The sequence below is a fragment of the Numida meleagris genome, chromosome 3 (genome assembly GCF_002078875.1).
Source record: "Numida meleagris isolate 19003 breed g44 Domestic line chromosome 3, NumMel1.0, whole genome shotgun sequence".
Classification (NCBI taxonomy): domain Eukaryota; kingdom Metazoa; phylum Chordata; class Aves; order Galliformes; family Numididae; genus Numida; species Numida meleagris.
The window spans coordinates 46,382,762-46,405,579 of record NC_034411.1 but is presented as its reverse complement, the minus strand read 5'-3'; the positions used below and the strand labels follow the sequence as shown (position 1 = coordinate 46,405,579).

At 37.0% G+C, this 22,818-nt stretch overlaps 1 protein-coding gene across 4 annotated transcripts in view; it reads right to left on the bottom strand.

The window, feature by feature from the left end:
- The window catches only part of UTRN (utrophin), a 354,351-nt gene that overhangs the window by 213,721 nt on the left and 117,812 nt on the right, over nt 1-22,818 (bottom strand). For all 4 annotated transcript variants that reach the window (XM_021391928.1, XM_021391929.1, XM_021391927.1 and 1 more), the window contains 15 exons: nt 22,425-22,598; nt 21,691-21,846; nt 20,032-20,202; nt 18,574-18,753; nt 16,846-16,974; nt 16,535-16,705; nt 16,228-16,377; nt 15,716-15,853; nt 14,564-14,716; nt 8,349-8,540; nt 7,804-7,976; nt 4,053-4,203; nt 2,782-2,957; nt 2,018-2,153; nt 38-187 (listed from right to left, as the gene is read on the bottom strand). In XM_021391928.1, coding sequence (XP_021247603.1) covers nt 38-187; nt 2,018-2,153; nt 2,782-2,957; nt 4,053-4,203; nt 7,804-7,976; nt 8,349-8,540; nt 14,564-14,716; nt 15,716-15,853; nt 16,228-16,377; nt 16,535-16,705; nt 16,846-16,974; nt 18,574-18,753; nt 20,032-20,202; nt 21,691-21,846; nt 22,425-22,598 — 2,400 coding nt within the window. The remainder of the gene's footprint in view (nt 1-37; nt 188-2,017; nt 2,154-2,781; nt 2,958-4,052; nt 4,204-7,803; nt 7,977-8,348; nt 8,541-14,563; nt 14,717-15,715; nt 15,854-16,227; nt 16,378-16,534; nt 16,706-16,845; nt 16,975-18,573; nt 18,754-20,031; nt 20,203-21,690; nt 21,847-22,424; nt 22,599-22,818) is intronic.

Here is a 22,818-nt window from a genome sequence, read left to right as displayed (position 1 = left end):
TTTCAACTTCAGGTAAAAATGCTCTAGAAATACACACCTTATTCCACCTCACATTGAGGGACTGCAGACTATCAGAAAGCTTGTTTTTTTCCTGAAGATCAACATTTTTATCCAGAATAACTTCAGGTTCAGTTCTGTTCAGCCATTCCAGTTTGTCTCCCTGTACTTCCATTTCTTCACGTAAGACCTAAAAGGGACAGAATAACTTGGACTGAAGTCAAATGCATAAAAGTTTTAACAATAACGAGAGGAGAAGTTTTCCTTTTGCTCTAGTACTTATAAATTTCCTTCAAAATATGTAACAGAAGAAGCTTTTTGTTGTTTTCTGTTTATTCTTTGTAACGTGCAGAAATTATTAAAACAAATATTCAAAGATCAACATTTATTATTAACTGGAGAACACACATGTAGCTGCAAATCTAATATCCAGGGTACCCACGTAGCCTCATAGCACTCACATCAATTTTGATCTCACAAGACGCTTCTGCTTGACCACCTCTGGATGTACCATGCGTATCCAAAACCCAACGCTCTTTCAATCGAAATTATCACCTGCCTTTGTTTTAGAAATAATTTAAAAACTAAGGGCTCACTCCTGGCACGAGCCAGGATGTAGGCCACTATCGACACAAGATACTTTATTCTTAATGATACATGCTCTAAAGATACCTAAAAACTAAACACAACTTTACAATTCAATTTTGATCAACCTCCCACAGCTTTCTTTTTCTTTAAGATGAAAGTACAGGTCAGATCCTGCAAAGAGAAGTTTATGCTTGGGTGCACTTCCCATTGAATTTAACATAACTATGCTATCATTTGCCCATAGTCTAAAAGCACTATGGAGCAGGAATCACAAGTTTTGTCTTTAAAGCACCAGAACAAACAGATGACATAAGCTAGTATGCTAGTATGTTCATCCTCCCTAATATTTGTAATGGTTGTGTAACATACTACTATGAGGTGTTCACACGAAAGTGACAGGAACCTGAAGGTAGTTCACTGAACAGAGTATCCAGTTAGAATTACCACAATACCAAATAGTACCTTTACTACACTTTCAAGCATCTATCTTAAAAAAAGAGTTTGCTTTGCTTAGTTTGAATTAGATGTTTTAGAACCTTTATTTAGAAATCTCCTTCTCATTCCCAGACAGTATTTGCTCCTGACTGATTGGTTAACATCCGTTATTCCCACTCCCCAGCAGTCTTTAACAATAGATCCTCTCTCTCATATTATCCTGTTTCATCTCACCATCTCCTTGTTCTTTGACTATACAACACCAGGAAAGCTCTCTGAATTTCTTTACCTATGAGGAGTTCTTCACTCTCCTGAGCAGCCCAGTAATCTCACTAGTACTTGAAATTCACTTCCCTTAATGTGCACGATCGTAATTGCAATTGCTGTTCCTGCTGCAATAGGTCCAAATATGGTATTTAATTCCCTGCCAGTGCTTTTCTAGCAAATTCTGCTTATGTCACCCCCCCTTGCCATCAAAGCCAGACACAAAATAAACAGGAAAAATAACTTGTATACATGCATCTAAGTAATACGATAAGACCAAAACCTTTATTATTTTAAAAAGCAGGTTAAATACTGTTGCATGCTTAAGACAAAGTATTAACACTGCCCAATAAACAAGACAATGGTGTTTACATACCCACCTGTCCATTCATTAACTTGTCTGTTCATACTATCACACACTTAAACTTACTGACTTTTTGCTAATGTCTTCACAATTATAAAGCAGACTTGTGGGTATTATCCTGAGTGAAATTCCACTTACTAAATTTTATCAAGTGTGTAGTCTTCTCACTTTCTGAAACAGCCATCATCATCTGGCTAGATAACCATTATCAACTCAACCTGATTTCAATACAAGATGCTTCTTGATTGTGTAAGTAATCACACAGAACTCTCATACAACCATCATATTTCTTTGTCTATTTTCTGATACATTCTGATACCTTGCACGAAACATATACAAGCATACATAACACACACTAAAGTATCTTGCCTGTAATTCTCGTAAATTTTCTTCATGGTTGAATGTAAATCTCGTGTCCAGAGCATTCTCTGCATTTTCCAACCAGCAACGCAGCTCATCAAGCTTTTTTCTGTAATCTATCAGCTGCTGATTATCTCCCTTTAGCCTTAAAAAGGAAAACAAAACAGCCACATGCACTTCTGCAGTGAACATGACATGCCAGTCAACATTTTCGACCCTAATCTTTATAGCTTTCCATAACATTAAGAAACAGAGGGGGAAACCTTGTATTCTCAGACACACTGAAAATTCATGTATTTATCTTAGAATATTTCATGCTTTAATCTTTTGAAGGAAATTTAAGGCTCCTTCACAAAGGATTTTTGTTTTGTTCAAAAATACCCAGTCAGCTATATTAAATGGTTGCAAATACAGACTAAAGCTTTTGTTTTGTAGCATTGTTCTTGACTTCCACAGTGCAGTTGTTTCAATTAGCATATTTTTGACAATGCAAAAAGAGAAATCAAGGTAGCATACTTTCAGTTTAGCTTCAGCCAGAAGAACCAGTTGAGTTTTCCTTCCATAAAAGGGGTCTGGCTTAGCAACAAAATGATTTTGAAAAACAAGAAAAATCACAAGTCATAGGAGGCAGTTTAAAAAAAAGGTCCAAATGTCAGGAAAATTCAGATTAATGACAGCATGCCATAGAATTCACTAGCTCTCACAGAGTCTGCTAAATGAGACTCTCTTCACCACATCTGGTCAGATATCCAAATTCCTGAATAACCTGTTACCTCTGTTGTCTATCCATGACCTCAGCAGTGATTGCTTTCCAGCGCCTATTCAGTCCTGCCAGCTTATCCTGCAGGAAGCTCCCATCTGTAGCAGAGAGTTTCTGTATGATCCCTTCTCCAGTTCTGTTCAATGCCAAAACGCTGCTCTGATGGCTGTGTACTCCCTCTTCAAGTTCCTGTCAGAAACAAAAGCCACACAAAATTTTATTGCTGACCTGAGGTGACTCTGATCTATGGCTCATAATATGCATGATGAATCATGAGTGCATATTGTTTTACTAAAATAGGCACTTGAAGCTATCTTACTTAAAGTTGGATGTTGTTGATTTAAGTTATTAAGTCTGTTACTAAATCTGGTTTAATTTTATAATGAGTGTCATAAAAAGAGATGCTGACACAGAATACGCTGCTGAACTCTACCTAGGATCACAAGAATTCATTCGAATCATCAGCGTTAGAATGCACACTCAATTTTGATTCCTTTCCAGTACTGCTAACAGATAGTATGACTTTTTTTAAAAAGAACTATTTCTTCTCGTAGACCATGGCCCTGACTATTTACGTAACTGAAAACCGGTTTAGCTAGGATAATCATGTCTGTGCTCTCCGAACATCACAGCAAATCCACGAAACTAAAGGAAGTCAGAAGATGTCAGGATCAGAATTCCAAACATTCCTTACAACTACAGCAAGCTTACGTTATTAGGACAAATTCCTCTGCAACCAGAACAGAAACAAGAAAATTCAAGAAAGAGATGAGAGGTGGCAAAGAAAAAAAAATGCCAAGCAGTAACAAGGATAACATTAAAAACTATGTGTTTGGATAACACTTGGATAACTTACACAGAAGAAAAAAAAATTAGACCGTTAAAGTAACAGTTTCCTCTCATTGAGCAGGAAGTACAGTAGCTTAGCTAAACAGAGAAGTCTGCTATTCCATAACAAGGATCCAGAAAAATATCAGGTAATTAAACTGTAGAACTGAATTCTGAAACAAGAAAATCTAAGGCACCCATAACTGAAATCTTCATATTTTCTAGATTAAATGATGCCAGTATTTGAATTATCAAATTAAGTCAAAAACTGTTCAAGACAGAAGTCATCATACACAGGAATTGTGATCTTCTCCAGGAATCACTTTAAACTACAAATGAAAGTTACATAATTGCAGTCCCATTTTAAATGTATACATTATTCACATAAAACCCCACAATTTTAGAGAAATATCTAGATTTTCTAGCTTGCCCCATTACTGTACGTATTGTACATACCTGCTGATGCAGCCCAGCTGTCTGCAGATCCAGGCTGTCATCTGGACCACGGGTATCAGCTAATAACCCTTCGGCTTCCGTTATCCACTGGGAGAGGTCATTGAGATCACAGTGGAACTGCCTCCATGCTTCAAGTGCTCTATCAAAGGAACTGTAAAAACAACACACTGAAAAATTATCCATCCATTTCAGTGAAAAGACTAAAATTTCTGCACTAGTGATATTTAAGAATTCTGTACAACTTGACTTGCAAAACAGGAAAAGGCAAGCACATAGCCTGGATAATCAAGTCCCAGTACTGAAAGCTTCCTGACATGGTAATAACTGGTAAAAGCCAACAGCACAACTTCCAGCTGAAGAAAAAAAAAGGCATTCCTAAGCACACTTTTGTTTCTATCGCTTAGAAAAATAAAGATTGATTAGCTGCATCAAATTGGCCAGCAGAACCCTTTTTTCTTTACTGTAAAGCAGTTCAAACATCAGACAGTATGAAATATCAAATATGATTAATTGCTCAGATTTTTTTTTTACTTCATAAACCACGTGGTGTTGGTGATGGAATTTAATAAATGAAGGTGATTTTGACTATATAGAACTGACTGTATTACCAGTGAACTTGTGCAAATAATTTTATAATTTAATCACACAGTAATTTCCCATGCATTTTGCTATGACTTCCATCTTTGCAGTCCCAAACTAACATAAAGCTTATCTTGAAGGGCAACATTTTCAAGTATGGAAAAAGACTGAATTACCACAGTCAGAAAGTTGTTTGTAATTTAAAGTGAGAGTTCCACAATGCTAACAAAGTCACAAAAAAAAAAAAAGGGTCTATGAATGTTAAGTAAGAAAGGCATGTCAAAAGGCATAGAGAGAACCTTATATCCAATTTGTTGATTGCTAAAAAAAATGGTACTATTACAAAACAAAGAGGACAAATGTCTCCAAGGACACAGGGCTTGAGACAAACAACACTTAGCAGCCTTCCAGTACCTGAAGAGGGCCTATAGGAAAGCTGAGGAGGGACTTTTTATAGAGGCAGGTAGTGACAGGATGAGGGGAAATGGCTTTAAACTGGAAGAGGGTCGATTTAGACTAGATATTGGGAAGAAATTCTTTACTGTCAGGGTGGTGAGACACTGGAACAGGTTGTGAATGCCCCCTCCCTGGAAGCACTCAAGGCCGGGCTGGATGGGGCTTTGAGCAACCTGGCCTAGTGGGAGGTATCCCTGCCTATAGCAGGGGGGTTGGAACTAGATGATCTTAAAGGTTCCTTCCAACCCAAACTATTCTATGATTCTGTGATTCTAACACAAGTTCTACATCATCTTTTGTAGACTAAAGACTATCCCATTCCAAACTAATACCAAGAGTATTCTTTAAAGAGACATAGGAGGCTAATCAGAAGGTCCTCACTGACGTGAGGAAAGATCTCATTTGCAGCCCGTTATTTTTGACTTACGCAATTCCAATAGCAAAGGCTTCAGGCTTACTATATATATCCAGATGCAATATGAAACTAGAACTATAGATTCAAAGGTATCTGAAATCAAACTTGAAAAAAGCTACGTTACATCTATTTTCTTCACTAATTAAATTCAGCAATCCCAGAGTTCTTAAGAGATTATTTTTATTAGAATTGTATCATGTTTTTATCAAGGCTTATCTATATTTCCCAGCGCATACAGAGCTTTGTTTTGTTACTATTCTTCATGTGGTCTAATTCCAATAAAGAAGAAAGCCAAAAAAAAAAAAAACCCAACAACCTCTACTTAAATTTTTCTACCTTGTTTTTAAATTGTTCTACTGCTTCACTTTCTTGCACATAGCTCATGGCAATACATTAGACCAACCTGTAGACTGACCCTAAATCTCATTCGCCTTTTATTTCTCACATGCATTTTACAGACTTTAACTGAACATATTGTCTCACGATAGTATCTCATTTCAGATTTAATGTGAAGGTATATTCTAAGCACTTAAAATAGTTTAAAAGAATATTTTAATGGCTTCCTTCAAAATGAAAATTTCTGAGGCATGAATTTTTTCAGAATTTTGAGTCAAAGAACTTTACAACACTGAGATAGAAAGCTATCATAGTTTCCGTTCCCAGCCTACAGTTACATCAGTATTTTGAGCATCAAGCTGTGGTTTCACTCCAGTTTTGAGGTAGATGCACTTGCTGCTGTTTCAATACACAGAATGTCTGGGCTGAAAGGTAAAAGTACAAAAGACTTGTAAGTATAGCATCAAGATTTGGCTATGCCTGGCTTCCTCCGCAGAAAGGCACATGCTTCCAAGCCACAGCTCATTCCCAAATCACCAGCAGTTTTAACTCTGGTGGAAAGTTTGTGACAGAAGGAGCAGAACAAGCAAACCAGCATTGTTAAAAGCAGCATGACACAGGTTGTTAAGCCTGTAGATATCACAGAATCACAGAGTTGTACGGGCTGGAAGGCACCTATATATAGATATAGATGTACACACACAAACACACAAAATCACATATGAAAAACCCAGATCCATTTTAATTTAAGTGCGTTTAAGTCAAACCAAGTCAATCAGATTCACTTGAGTGCTTAAAGGCTTTGTAAGTGCAATTGAATTCTACTTGTGCTTGGCTACATTAGAGCTTTTATGCAAGGTTTAACTACTTAGTTGGAATTCAATCAGAAAATCATTACTAGCTCTGAAAACTAATCAGTCTTTTGCCAAGCATTTCAGATGCTGTTTCTACTAACCACCTCAAAATCTACACACATCCCAGAAATAGAAAAAGCCAGAGATTACCAAGAAGATGGAGTATTTTAGTATTCTTTCTTATACTTAGGACAAGATTGGAGAAAGCAAGAATAAACCTTTGGTTAAAAAAATCTTCTTGGTAATAGAAAGGGTTAAGGAATACAAATACCAAAATACAGTATTTTAACACTGATGCTAAAATTGCCTTCATTAGTTAAAAAACATCCTCCCATTAAAATTGTAGCAGTTAATGTATTCAGGAAGTTGCATCCCATTTTAGCTTAAATTCCTAGTCCAGCAGTCTTTTCTGCATGAGAATTGTGCCCATTAATATCCTCATTAAAAGGCAAAGCTTTACAAATGTTATGAAGTTGAAAAGTAATTTGTATTCAGTGAACTAACCGAGGAGGTGATTTGTTGCATTCTGCCTGCTAATCATAAACATTGAAGTTGCTCTTTGACACAGTTATCTTTTTCAATGGGAAGGATTACGTTTCCAGTTAACCCTGGCTACTTAATGAAATGAAATTTTAACTGTAAATGAAATTTTACTGATACTTACAGAAAGATAACATTAGTTAAAGCTTTTAAATGAAGTTATAAGGGGGAAAAAGGTATAACTAAGAGCTCAGCGTGACTCATGCTTATGAAGACAACAGTACAGCTGCAGGCATAATAAGTAATGACAGGTACCAGATTCTGGAACAGTTGTCTCCAAATGTTAGAAGGGACCATTGGCAGCCAGCAAAAACATAGAAAGTGATACCCAGCTGGAAACACTATTCTCAAATTAAAACGTAATGAAACAACAGTGCCTGCTAATGCTTTAGAAATTCTGATGCTTCCCTGATCCAGTAGCTCAGAACTTCCTGAAGTCTCTGCTTATATGACACCAAGCATTTTTATCTTTATTCTCATTGTTAGACTTGAACAGAAGTGTTTTACAAATGTCTGACAAGGCATAAAATGTGCACTACTTGATCACAGACACCAAGCATTCTCAACTTACCACTTACGATCATTGTACACTCTATTAATTCTGTCCCATTCTGCATTCAGCTGGGTTAGTGCATCTCCTATTTGTATTGCTTCAGGCCCAGATGCTTCCAGTATAACATCAGGCTGCTTCTCATGTATGACTGCAATCTGATCCCCAAGTTTATCCAAAATATCTTTTACATTCTACAAGTACAATAGCAACATAAGCCATCAGTAAAATGAACGCAAGCAGGGAAAAAGACCAAAAACTAATGTCCTCAAAATGTTATTCCAGAACAGTATCTACAATAAGTCCTTGACTATCAGCAGTTTACAGGTAAGATCAGCTACAGCAACTGAACTTAACAGTCACTCACAACTTCTTCAGTGTGTTTTCAGAAGTTTTTTTTAAGAAGAGGATGAAATATTTCATATAGCTGATGTGTTCCTGAGGTAAAGGGACACATCGTTTTTCTTAGAGCAGTACCTTTGTTATTAAACAAAGCCACGCTTATGTCATGAACACTGCTAATCCCTCCACTTCTCCTTCCCTCTGAACGTTTAGGTATGTAGTACCTTCAGTGCATCCTCCTGAGTTGAAAAATCCTCATAGATGCCGGTATTTAGCTCAGGTGCATTCAGCAACAGCTCAACATCAGCCATGGCAAGCAAGACCTTGTTGATTTCAACCAGGTATTCAGCTGAAAAAGGCACAGTCCTAAGCCCTGCAGCTAAGGAGCTTTTTAACCTCTGCTGGACAGCGATTGCCTAGAAGTACAAAAGTTCATTTTATATTTCAAAGTACAAAAAATTTTAAGGAAAGAAAGTCAAGAGTGAGTAGATTACATTCAAAATTAAAATCTCTTAATTAAAGACAGGCTTTTCTAGACAAGGCACATCATTTCAGAAAGCTCTAAGTCCTGCAGAAAACTACTGCAAAAAAAAGTTACAAAACAGTAAATACCATGCTTCACAATAAAACTGTACTATTCTTTATTAAAACTCTGGGGAGGGGGAAAGGCACTGCTATTATATCTCTCACCTTGATTCTCAGCCTTTCAGTACATAAACTTCATCACTGGGACTGCTTTCCTCATCAAGAATTCCTATAAGTTACCAATTTACTGAAGCAGATTCATCTTCTCTCCAGATTCTTCTCAGCGAGCATCCCCATCCATATTTCCCAACTATTTTTAAATAAATTGATGCTTTACCAGTAATGCAATATTAATTTTGCAGTAATAAGTGGTACTAACTCCTCAAGATGTTGGCAACTGCTACCCACTCTGGCTGTAAGACCAGACCATCTAGCCAAGTACCATGTTAGCAGATCGCAAAGTAAGAACAGTAAGTTTGTGCAGCTTTTTCTTGAATTAGAAATGATGCACTCAGTCTGAAGTGGGAGGAAACCAGCTGTAAGAAGCTATACATGGCCACACTTGGCAAAGGTAGAAGAGCAAAGCAGATATTCCTAAGACGGAAGGCAGACACTTGCTGAAAAGGTTTCCTGTCCAACAGAATTCCATCACTGTCTGAAAAGGGCCCCATTCCTTAAAATCAGTATTAAAAATGTAAACCCATCACCACGTACGGAAGAGTTCAAGCAACTAAGTCACAGTCAAGTACTCGATGAAACAGAATTCTCAACAGGACACACATGGAGTGTCCCGTGTGAGTTACTAACAGCAATGGCTTAGAACACGCTTACAAGCAAGAAGGCATCAACATTGGCTCAGAGTGGTTTCAACCACTGCAATTTAGCAGGCACATATATGCAGGCACATATATGCAAGCAGTTAGCACAGCTGCCAACAGTTAAAATATTAAGCCTCACTAACAAAGTTGCTGTGAACACCTGTCTACATCCTCCTCCTCCACATGTTTCTGAGCATTTCAAGTGCATCACTCAAATTAACTTGATGTAACATGTGTGGCATATGTAGTTCAAAAGGAAAAAGGACGGCAGCAAAAAGGTTATGTTAAATTATTCACCATTCAGGATTTCTTATGCATAGAATGTTCCTAAAGATTTTATTTACATAGTTTAAAAGCACACAGTGATTGCCATATCAATACTGAGGACACAGGTGTGCTTTCACATGAACTTTCTCACTAAGCACAGTATGCTTTCAGTCATTCATTGAACATCACAGAAACAGGATGCACCGGTACAAAAACTGTTAGTCTACCAAAACCACGTTTTACAGACAAACTCAAACACCATAAAATAGTCAGCATTACTTTTGCTTCAGTAACACTACAGCAAGCAAGTGGCACAGCAAAAGCTATAAACTACTATATTCTTCCATGGAAGAAAAGGTCCCCAGTTCCACAGAAATAAGACAAAGGCTGCACAAAGCAAATTTTACTCAGCAGCATGAGACATGATGATCTGAACAAGCAGCAGTGTGCTTTTTTTTTTTTTTTTTTTTTTAAGAAAAAGCTTGCGAAGAATTTTAAAGACCTGTGGCATTCAGTGAACTGGCTTTCCACTTACTGCCAATAATGACACATAGTGCAACTTCCTGCTTCCCCAGCAGCCTTGTTCAGGGCCAGGTTGCTGCTCCTCTGCATGGCAGTGAACTCCTCCTGGTGCTGTTCCTTCAGAGTACATCTCCTGCAGCTGTCTCTCATTACTGAGATGTTTCCTCCCTTCACAGCCCTTCCTCTAAGGGTGAACATGTGTAAGTGTTGTAAACTATAGCTAAGTGTTCTGCTGTTCTCTACCGTTCACTGCAGACTAGCAGCTTCTAAATTACAGTATTAAGTATTTAAAAAAGGGAGAACCAGAAATGCAGAAATTTGACATAACCATGTCACTTGCAGTGCAAGCATCTAAGTCTTACAAATGTTGGTATTTTACTTTTTAAACACAAATGATTTTCTTAGGTACACTCAAAAAGCTATAAATTCATCAAAGCTTATTTGGGAGATTTCACAGGATGACTGTGCTCTTTCAGTGGTGACAGAACATGTTAAATTTTCTCTCTCTTAAAATACTAAGAAAAATATAGGACTGGGGAAGAATGGGGAATACAGTTACAAGTGTACACTCTATAAGCAAGGACTCTCAATGAGAGAGGCTGACAATAATTTTAACTCAGTGGCTAAACAAAAATTTGTTTCCTCCCATATTTAACACCTACTTTTTTGACCTGCAATTCTGTGTTTGATTTCAGATTTTCTTTCCCTTTCCTCTTTTACACTTAAACGTACTTTTAAACAAAAACTAACAAAGATTCTACTCAAGGCGATATTCTGACTTGCTTCCAAATTTCCAAAAATCTAAATGAATTTTTGAAAATACTGCCCAAGAAATTGACATAAAATATAATGTGGAAGTCATAACCAAGTGTTTACCCAGTCTTATCTCAGATCACCACATACTACTTACCCTTTTAGCAAGTAAATACTCTTTAGATTAGAAAATGTATGCGTCTTAACTGATCCTTGTCCCATCTCTCTCTCAGCCAAAATAATTCATAACCTTTTTAGGAGGAAAAGTTTTCCAATGCTAAATTCACACATTCATTTTTTCTTCTATGCTAATTACTGAAGTCAGTAAGCAATATATTTGTTGACAACATAGCTACTGATCCATATTAAAGTAAACCAAAACTTTCCCTATAAAAAGCACAATAGGCAAGCAAATAAGTTTTATTATTGAAATACTTATCTGTGTTGCAATTTGTAAGAGAAACAGTATGGTGCATGAGGCACCAAATTCACTCACCATCTGCAAAACGATCATTTTTAATTCAGATCAGCTTTCTAAAACCTGAAAAACTGTCTCAGAAATTTTAGTCAACTAATTACTTTTGCAATTTATGGTTTAATTCTTCTTTTCTCTCATTTACAGCTAAGTTAGAATAGAACAATTCAATAAATACTAAGCCAAGGTTAGAAAAGAAGGAATTCAAGGAAATGTACAGCATCCCTATAAACTTTTGATGTGGGCTTTTCTGCTCCCTGCAACTCCCTCACATCAAGGTGAGGTGTTGACTCAGCATTTAATACAGATCCTTTTGTTCATTTGGGCTCATGGCTGAGAAGCAAGTTGCCATACGGTAGTCACAGAATTGCAGGAGTTGGAAGGGACCTGAAGAGATCATTCAGACCTGTTAAAGCAGGTTCCCTACAACAGGTCACACAATTACATGTCCATATGGGTCTTGAATATCTCCATAGAAGGAGACTCCACAACCTCTCTGGGCAACCTGTTCCAGTGTTCCACCACCCTTACTGTAAAGAATTTCTTCTGCATTTTTGTATGAAACTTCTTATATTCAAGTTTTAGGCCACTGCTCCTTGTCCTATCACTACACACCACTGAGATGAGCCAGGATTCATCCATTTGCCTCCCACCTCCCTTTAGATATCAATAGATATTAATCAAATCCCCTCATGAGTCATCTTTTCTCCAGGTTGAACAGACTACAGGCTACTCAACCTCTCCTCATAAGGGAAAATTTTTCTCATAAGGGCTGTAGGCCCTTTATCAACTTTGTGACCCTCCGCTGGACTCCTAGTCTGAGGCCTCTTGAATACATCAAGGGATTCCCTTTCCCCACCATCATCAGACATCCTCACTGACTAAAGAAGGTAGGGGATCGAGCACAAGTAAGATGGTAACAATTGATGGGGAATGGAGGGGTGTTGTTCTTAAGGAATTTTAATATCAGAGTTCCTTCTCTGTTGATGCCAACAGAATTCTGAAGTAACTCTGTTCACCTAAAGCAATGATCTTTTAGGGGAACACTACGTTTCCCTTCAAAAACAGCATAGTCCCAATTTAAAAATTAAAAAAAAATAAAAATAAAAATAACATCTAGAAGATCAAAATAAGAAGCGGCAGCCTCAAGGCACATCCTTCCTGGCAAGTGTTCAAGATCAATTAGTAAAGCAGAGGAGAGAGTAAATGACAAAATTAAACTATGGTCACCTGAGGCAGGCTGCCTTATCACTAAGATACCAGAAGGCTGGAGACACAGGAAGGAAAAGCAGCAGCATTAACGGAAACTGCTCTGGACCTCATCTGAAAGCCCAACAGACACTGTCAGTTTGAAAATTACATCTGGAAGTGTAAGGATCTTTTTGCACAGCTAAATCTGAGCAAAGATAGCATTTCTTCATACACAGTCTACAGTAATAGCTCTTGCAATCTGTAGTTATATGATCTTCTGCATTCAGCACCCCGATACTGAGGTGAAGGAATTTCCTCTGTCCAGAAACGCCAAGGATTAGCTACAGTATGTCCCTAAATACAAAGACTTTATTGAAAGCAAAGGATCTCCCTTAAAGAAGATCAGTCAACCACCAGTGAGACCAACAGGGATGAGGAAGTCCAGTCTGTGGCACAATAGCACTGCTCCCACTGGGGGAGAACATCTAGGTGCACATTTTTTCTCTTTTCAGTATGGTTATTGCTTCACTCAGAAAGCAGCTGACAGTCAAACAAAACTGAATCACATTGTTTTACTTCAAACATGGATGGATCCTCTTTCTTTCAAAGAAATTCCATTGCATATGCATATGTCAGGTCCCAAGGAGCTCACACGCAAATACCACAGTAAGTCAGCAGGAGTGTCCACTGGGGACCCAGCAGAGCAACCAGCCAGGCAGGCAGACTGTTAGGGGCATTTTTGCTGCTTAGCTCTGTGTGGGAGGCTTATGATTCAAGTCTTCATAAAGAGAAGCAAGTCAAAAAAGTTCACTTTTATAGCTTGCACAAGCAAGGACAACAGGCTGCCTGCCACAGGTCTACATCTATCATAGGCAGCTGAGGCCATATTGCTCTATGTCTGTGAATGAAGAGCACCACATTACAAGTTCATGGTTATGAGTCTCATAGGGAGCCAGAGCACTTTACCCCTGCCTTTAAGTTAATTGGTGCAGAGTTAAAAAGTTACACAGCAGTCAAAAAGAGATTGATTGGTTTTAATAATGAAAGTTCATATGCAGAAACTGAGAAGTACTTGACAGATTGCCTAGCCCCCAAGCTTGTCCAAGAAATTACTTACTGCTTCACAAGGTTCCTGATGGTTATTGCCTAAAATATTAAAGTAATTACCATGCAGTCACAGTGGTTTGAAGGATGAAAAGGAGAAATAATAATAAAGACGGAATAAAACACAACATATACCATTGAAAGTATCTGTACCCTCAATAACTATGAAATACAGTTTTTTGGGAAGTCAATTTTATCAGACCCTGACATCCTATTAAATCACTTGTTAAAGTGTTTGCACGCACTGTGGCACACAACTCTTCTCATCAAAAATACTTCAAACTTTATCATTTTCTAAAATCTTTATTGTCTACAGCAATATCATCACATGAGGGTATTTCTCACTCCCTAGCATTTGAGGCAGTGAAGGGTAGCATCTTAGTAGTTACAATATTGCTATCACTGCATGCAGAGTTTAAGCTTCAAAACGGGCTTTTATAACATATGCGCCAACTAGACATCAAATCAGGCTATTTGATCCAGGACATCAGAAACAGCTAAGCATAATTCTCACGTGCAAGACCAACAAGAGAAACTATCTTGATTTAACTGCTTTAAGATTTGAGCCTGATGGCTGGGATATATTGGACCTGCAACTACTATGCAGAAAACCCTAATTGTATATAGGCAAATCATTCCCTAATGAAAAGTGAATGCTGTTATTTTGAAAAGACTTCTTCCCAAGAAATTATCAGAAGAACAGCCATAAGCCCTAATATATCAATCTCTGAAGCTCATAAGCAGCCTTCACTCTGTTCATTCTATGAAAAAAAGCCTCATATACCTGCAGTTTGTGTTCATCTTCCATTCCTTGCAGCCCTGGTAGACGGTGCTCAGCCTCATCCAGCCACTTCATTAGATTGTCATGGTCCTTCTTATACTGTGAAAACACTGGAGAGAGTTCCACCAGTTGTTTCCTTTGAAATGACCTGCCCTCCTACAGTTCAATGTATCAGGAAAAAAATATATATATGAGAAGAGGGAAATAATGAACAGGATAGGTATTATTTATTTGAAAAACAGAACTATCCTACAAATTCATCTGATGAAGAAAAATTCCAAAATACCAAATCATACAATTGAATCACAGAATGGCTTGGGTTAGAAGATCATCAAGCTCCATCCTCCCTGCCATGGGTAGGGTTGACAACCATTAGATCAAGCTGCTAAGGGCCTTTACCACCTCCAGGAATATACAGTAGTAGAAGCCATTTTTTTTTTTAATGAATAGATATATTCCATTTATCTGCACTGACTGTATCAAAGTCAGCCTAAGGGTCTTATCCTGCTATACCTCATCTGAGCCATTTTACAAACTCATCACATCAAACATCAAACAAACTCGTCATTTTACAATCTCAAATATGAGTTGAACAGGTGAGTTGAAAGGAATATAAATATAGATCCCCTTTCTCCTATGAAAAAAAAAATATTTTAAATGAGATATGTATGAAAGCACTACTATAATCTAGAATCAACAATTGCTGATAATACCCACTGTAGAAACAGAGAAGAAATTTGGGGTCAGACTCACATTCACTACAACTTCTTTAAACAAGAACTCTATGAATATATTTGAATATATTTGTGTACATGCATCATGGTAGCCACTCTTAACCCAGCCCTGTGGCAGAGATAAACCATTGCTAGAGAGCCAGGAGAGACAGCAAAAGAAGCAAATGCTCAGTTGTTCGCACCCATTTGTGCAAATTTGCACAGGGTGGCCCCCCGTGACACTGTGAAAAGGAAAAATCAAAACCATTTCCTCAAATCTTTGTAATGACAAAAGCCATACTTTGGAACTGCAAACATTCAAAGAATCAGGCTGGGTGTATGCACATTTAACTCTTCTACAGAAACTCTGACATACTGAAAAAAAGTTATAACTGGATAGTAAGTGCATAAATAAGCTGCAACTCTAGTATTGTAATCATACCTGTACATTGTTGTACTTTGTCTGCAGAAGCACCAGCTGCATGCGTATCTTCTCTCTCTTATTGTCTTCCATAGGATGCTGTAACAGCTGTCCTCCTCTCTGTAAAACCTCCTCAATTTGAGCTCTTTCTTGATCCAGCTAAGTACAGACAATTAAATAGCAAGAAAAGAAAAAAAGTTAAAAAATCACAAACACATTTTGCACTCTATTACTTTCACAGTACACCAGTCTTATAACTTTGAGCGGAAAAAGAGAAAAAAAAGATGCACATCAAAGTTCACTACCTGGAGCAGATCATATAAAACTATAATGAAAATACAGACTATGCAAGAAGCAGGAAACATATGGGAAAATCGTGCAATGTCTCCAAAAGCCTAGTAATTGCTTTTATTTTTGATTCCTATACTAAAAAGATTTTCTCAGATTTCCCCTGGTATTCAGAGGGAATATAATGTGAGGAGAAAAAAGAAAAGGATTTAGTCCATTATTTAATTCTCTCATTGCTCACAAACCTTTCCATCTTCCTCACTCAGCTCCTGGTGCTTTTCCACAACTTTTAACATATTCTGTATGTCACTCTCAAATTTTTCCAGGTCTGGAAAAGCCACTCTGACTTCACGGGGCTCTGACATGACAGGGAGTCGTTCTTGTCCAACAAGCATCTGCAACATTTTAAATAAATAAATAAACTTTTTTTTTCATGCAACTGATCTATGCTTAAAAGAGAATCAAAAGCAGGTAAGCACCACTTTAGCAAAGATCTGATTTATTCCCTAAAGCTACTTGTATTCGTAATGACACTCGTGGCACTCCCCTCACCTTGGCACTTTTGATGTGCTGAGAAACCTTCTCAAAGTTACGGTTCAGTTCTGCCAGCTTTGGTTCAACAAGCTCACGGCATGACACTCCTCGACCATTCATTAGGATGACAGCCTGATCACGCACATTATCCACCCGCAGACTAACATCATCCAATTCAGATGTTAAACGCTAAGTGAAAGAAAAACGAAAGGTTTACAGTAGGAAAATGAAAGAGTATTAACAAGCACATGAGGCAGCAGACTTCGCCTCATTTAGAATCAAAAACTGATCATTTGACAGCTTCCTCCTTAAACTGTAATGTTTTCTACCTTCACAGTTTCCTCCTTTTTGCTTGCTGGCTTCTTCTCAATCTCATCCAGCAAGGCTTCAGCCTGATATAGCCAAGTACTTATGTGGGCAACATTTTCATCAAAGATTTCCAGCTGGCTCTGATGATTCTGGAAAAATATGAAAAAGATACATCAAAGAAAATAGAAAAGAAAGAAAAAAAAATTAGGAAAAAAAAACACCCACTCCACACCATTCTGAGTACATTGGAATAGAAATTGCTGTGGGTACGCCTTGGAGAGAAACAGCAAAAATTTGATTGTACCTTCTACCTTCAGTAAGGTATTTACAAGCCTGCAATTTTCATTCCAGACATTTCAATATTATTGTTTATAATTCATAGAAAAAGAAATAGCTCGGGTGACTTGTCCAACAACAGACAGTGTATTACAATATTGCAGCCAGACCACAACATCTCTTAAACAGAGCACGTTTTTTCAATTAGCACTAGCAGATACACAACAGTACACATTATATGTGGTTGGTTTTCCTTGTTTTATTTTTAACTTAAAGGGCATTACAGCAAAACCTATCAATTATAATATTTGTAAGTTTTCATATCTTACTGATTACTTTAAGATATTTCTTCCTCTTAGGAAAAAACATCACATTGTGCTCTCATATGCAGTCAGAAATCGTAATGTTTGTTCAATAGAAAGAAACAACATATTATTTTATCTACAAGATATGAGAAAAACTCCAAAGTTCTTGTAGGAAGAGGGCCTTAATAGAAACATAGGTAATATATAATGAAAAGATTTGTGTCTTTACAGGGAATTTATAATCAAGGAACAGAAACAAGGAAACGAAGGAAAATAGGATGAAAGATAACATAAAAAGGCAAATTTATGGACTTGAAGATTAATTTGCAGGACTGTTTACCATACATGAAACCTGGTCAGATGTGAAAGGGAAAAAAAGGTAGAAAGACGTAGTAGCTACGTTCACCCAAAAATTCGACAGCCGTTAAAAAAACGCAGCCATGAGTTACATGAGAAGAGTTACTTCCCACAGACACAGAAGCTGTTCTGTTAGTCAAAGTCCTGATAGACAGGCATCAGAATTGTGATGGCACATTCCTGATCATCTGTGAACATCCATGACAACAGATGAAGCAAAGATATCAGATTTAGAGAGGTACCATCCTGCTTAGACACTGAGTTTATTACCTAAACATATGGGAGCTGAACTTTTCCTTTTGTAGATAAACATCACAAACGGAGGAGAAGAAGAGAAGACTAAGATTTTTCTCTGTATCAAGAAACTTGTATTTTTCCCTACCAAAAGTACAATTCAATCTAACAAAGCATAAGGGCAATGCTCATTACCAGAGATGAATAAAATCAGTTCAGAAGCTTTTTAGTTGTGGATCACCCTTGCAGCTTTTATGTAAGGGCATAAACTATCTTAATTATTCCTATCATGGAAATCATCAGATTATGAACTGTATGACCTGCAACAGGCACTGTACTAAGTACATGGTACCAGTGCCTAACAGTACGTTTCAAACACTTGCAAAATATTTCTCACGTTCTTGACTGTAAATCTCCTCAGTAATCATCTCTTCATCTATACAGTAACTAGAAATCTATTCCACGTTCCTTTAAGTGAATGATGCACCACAGAAGCTTCACATCAGAGAAAGTGAGGCAACTACTCTAAGGGCACAGAGGTAAAACTGTTCTAAATGTCTGTCACATGCACCTTACCAGCAAGGTGTCACACCAGTCCTCGGTCCAGGTCCGAACTCTGCTCCAGCCAGCATTAAGGACACAGAGCTTCTCCTCCAGGGAAGTCTCACTCCCTTCCACGAGAGCCTGGAGTGCAGTGCAGCTTTCTGTGATGCTCTTCAGATCAGCTTTCCTCCGCTCCAGCTCTCTCAGCACATTCTGAAACAAGAAAAGCTATTCACACACAGCACACTGCAAACTAGCCCCAGTCACAAGCGCAAGGGAGTCAGGTGTAAGAATTAAATAATGTGCCATCTCTTGAATACCAGTGTACAGTTTCCATGAGGAAAGAAGCATCTTCTGCCATACAGTATCTCCAATTGTTACTGATAACATCTGGCTATTTAGAAAATTCTTTCTCAGTCTACAGTGAGTGAAATAATGCAGTTAATTGCAAATACTGTCCGGAGCTTCTTAAAAATCTTACCACCTGCGAGCTAAATAATTTTAGGTTATTATCTTTGGGAAAGAAACAAGCATTCAAATTACTACATACATTCTAAAATCACCTCCAGAAAACGTTAAGACAGAAAGGACTATTTTTCATGCAACATAAAGGGTTATCCTCCTGGTGGTGCAGTGTAACAGCTCATGAATTATTTTCATTGCTTACAAAGGTATAGAAAATTTACTTCAGTAACTATTTAACATACTTGTTTGAAGAGACATCTTAGGGATATTCCTACAGTAGAAGTGTAGTACTAATGACTGTTAATTCTAAGTCAAAATTGTGAGAAGAGGTTATGACTAGATGCTTTTCTAATTTTGTAAGCTTTGGAATGTAAAGATTCTACACAGATCTATTCCAAGAGGAAAAGGTGACAAACCGAGTGGAAAGATCCAAATTGCTAAGTGCATTAACTGATATTTGTTGCTAACTCCAACTATTACACATACAAGTTTCCACAACGTGAGAAAATTCTTTTCTCCAGAGGAATTAGGAGACATTCTTCTCTCTCTGAAAAGTTGCAAGTTATGGATAAAAAAGAAAAAAAGGAGTTACTGGAGCTTTCTGCTTTGTAAAGTCACACTTTTTAATACCGAACAAACTCAACTTCTCATTAAAAACATAAGTTTTTCAACTGCTCTCCTAATATGATATTTTATACAGTCCAAAATTATATTTCCTGAGAATTACAAACATTATAACTATGAATTATGTTAGTGACAGAGTAAGTCACTTAAATACCTCTTAATACCAACTATATAGCAGTATCTTAATATTTCACTGGCCATTTCAGTTTGAGTCAAGATGCCTGAGATGAAACAAATCAGATTCAGTAAGCCACTGTACACAGCCAATCAAATCTACAAGAACTTCATCATGTAAAACACACAGGAACAAATTTCAGGGATTTAAGTTCAGTCACTTCCACATAATATTGCTATAATGTTAAAAACATTAATTTATCCTATGTATTGTTAAAGCATGCTCACTTTAGCCCAGGCAATTTCTGAATCCAGGTCAGAAAGCAAGCTTTCTGAAGTGGACTTCTGCACCAACTCTGCCTCAGTGGCAGCTAGCCACTCTGACAAAGAGGCAGCCTCTTTCCTCATTTTGTGTGCCAGCTGGGATGCTCTTTCAAGATCTTGTTTTCCTTCTGTAACCTAGGGAAAAAAGAAAAACAAAGATTTTAAAAGATAACAAAAATGAAAGGGCTAGTCAACTAAGATATCCACTTGAATTCAAATCTTTTCATTTTAAAGCTGTTTTCTTACACAACGAAGGACCCTGGAAAGAAAAATTGTTTATAAATATCTGCATCTTACTATACAAAGCAGAATATGTAAACCTGAATAATTTTAAATTAAGATACACTTAAAAGAAACTTGTTTACCACTTACTTATAGCTAATAATCACCAAGTTGAAGTTTAAACTACGTTCATTATGTTTTTTAACTGAAATAGAAGCAAATACAGAATACAGTATTTTTGGGGCAGACATGGCAGTAAAAAGTTGTAAAGAAAAGTTTCAGAGAAAATACAGTTTGCCCTTGAAAACAGCTCTATAAAATAAATGTGAAATCTGATGTTTGCAGCAGCGTAATTAATTCCACTTCACACTGACTATACAATTTATCTGGTCAAACTTCAACATGTGAGAACAAATCCAACCATGGAAGCCAGAATAAAGTGACATTTCAAAAATTGCTCTCGGTCCCAATTTAGTGTTTGCATGTATTTATACAAAATAATATACTCTTTGAAGATCTAAAAAAAAGTAAATTCAGAGATCCAAACAGGATTGTAACTTCATATTGGAAATATCCCTCACTGTCCTTCCCTAATTTCTTGTCCTCATATGTTATGAGCTATAAGTGCACAGGTTACATTAGAATCCAAACCTTCTTGAATATTCTTTATTTTATAAAAGATTTTCTGGGACTCATTTCAAGAAATTACAACAATGTTATCTGGACACTAACATAGCTTCACTCCGAATAAGCCTGATTCTCCTTGGACTTCTGTCTTAATTTAAGAAGAAAAAAATTCCCTATTTCTCCCACCATCATCCTCCCAAGCATTTAGTCATTTCGGAACATTCCATTTGGATAAAAACTACTAAGAAAATTACTGAAATCAATATTTAATGGAGTTCTTAGAAAGCAGTTTTATGTGCATTTTATTCCACCCTGAAGGCAACTCTTAGATGAATTACAATTAGAAATCATCATGACATCTCCTAAAAAACTGTATATAGAATTTACACTGACTCAAACTTCTCACATGACAATTCAAAAGTTAAGTATCTTGCAAGATGGTTTACAAACAGGTGTAATATTGTACAAACACCTTAAGGAATAGCAGGTCAGCTTTAATGGAATGATGAAAGCTCTATGAATCTTCCTTTCTTGAAGAAAGGCCTCCCCTTCAGGAATACTTGATCATAGGGAATTCTAGCAACTTTGAGACTGTTACAAGTAATCTTCCACCTCTCAACCGATCGCTTCTGAATGTAGCAAATAGTTTATGCAGTATCAAATGGCTTATACAGTATCAGCTGCAAAATCAAAAGCTTATAATGCCATCTGACATCAAAACAAAAAATAATTTATATGCAGATAAATGTTCATATATAGATTTAGTTTTCTTACCTGTGCCCCGAGGTCATTGTAAAGAAATTTCAATGCCGTCAGTTGTTCATCCATTCCTTTGGGATTATCTGTCTGTTGTTTTTGTACAATTTGCCTTCCTGTCTTGATGACAGTTTCAACCTCCAATTTTACTTCACTGAGGGTTTTATAGAGTTTCTAAAGCACAAATATACATACTAGTGATTAATTTGCAGTTCAAATTTTCAGACTACTTCATTTGGTGCACTTAAACTCTGAGCTGTGGATTAAGAGCAAGTCAAAGTAACACTGGGCAATGCAAAAATGTCTGTCAAGCAGATTTCAAACTCCTGATCTCCCATATTTTATTCTAGATTTAAATTTTATGGAAGTAAATTTTATCCCAATAGTTTAGCAGTGTTGACTCCATAACATAGCCCACATCACCAGACTAACGCTGTGATGAATGCTTGACCTTTATTAATTTTATTTAAACAGAACAAATACAAAGAACTAAATAATCCTGCCTGGAGTCAAGCTTCCCATGGGTCGGGCAGGAGAGTTTTTACACATAAACTCATCTGCTTATATGCAATTCAAAAGAATTGCAGTGTTTTAGTTTTCAATTGTTCTGTTGGTATTCTGTAAAAAAAAATATAACAGTATTTTCTTCCCTCGGGACTTGAAGCAGCATTTTCTTCAGGAGAGAGATTAGGCTAGAAGAATCACACTTTAAAGAAACAATTCCAAACAACTTAAGAACATTCTACACTTACCATGCACTTGTCCAGATGAGTTTGGATTACATCTGGGTCAGTATCCTTCACATCCAAGACATGAAGCTCTGCTTTTACACTTTCCAACACCCGCTTGCAATCCAACATGCGCTGCTCAAAATTGGCTGGTTTCTGAAAAAGCTGATACTTTGTAGACACTTCACGGAGTTTTCTCTGTTTTAATGAAAATTATGTTATGAGACTGATTTAAATGAACATCTGTACTTTGATAGCAATATTTAAAGCATCTCCCTCTAATCTAATCCATCTCATGCTACCACAACTCAGGATACATGTTAACACTATTTGCCAAGCCACATTCCACCACCTATTTCTAATTTGCACATGTGGTTCAGAAGAGCTCTAATTCTCTTTCAAAACACTTTCAAGATAT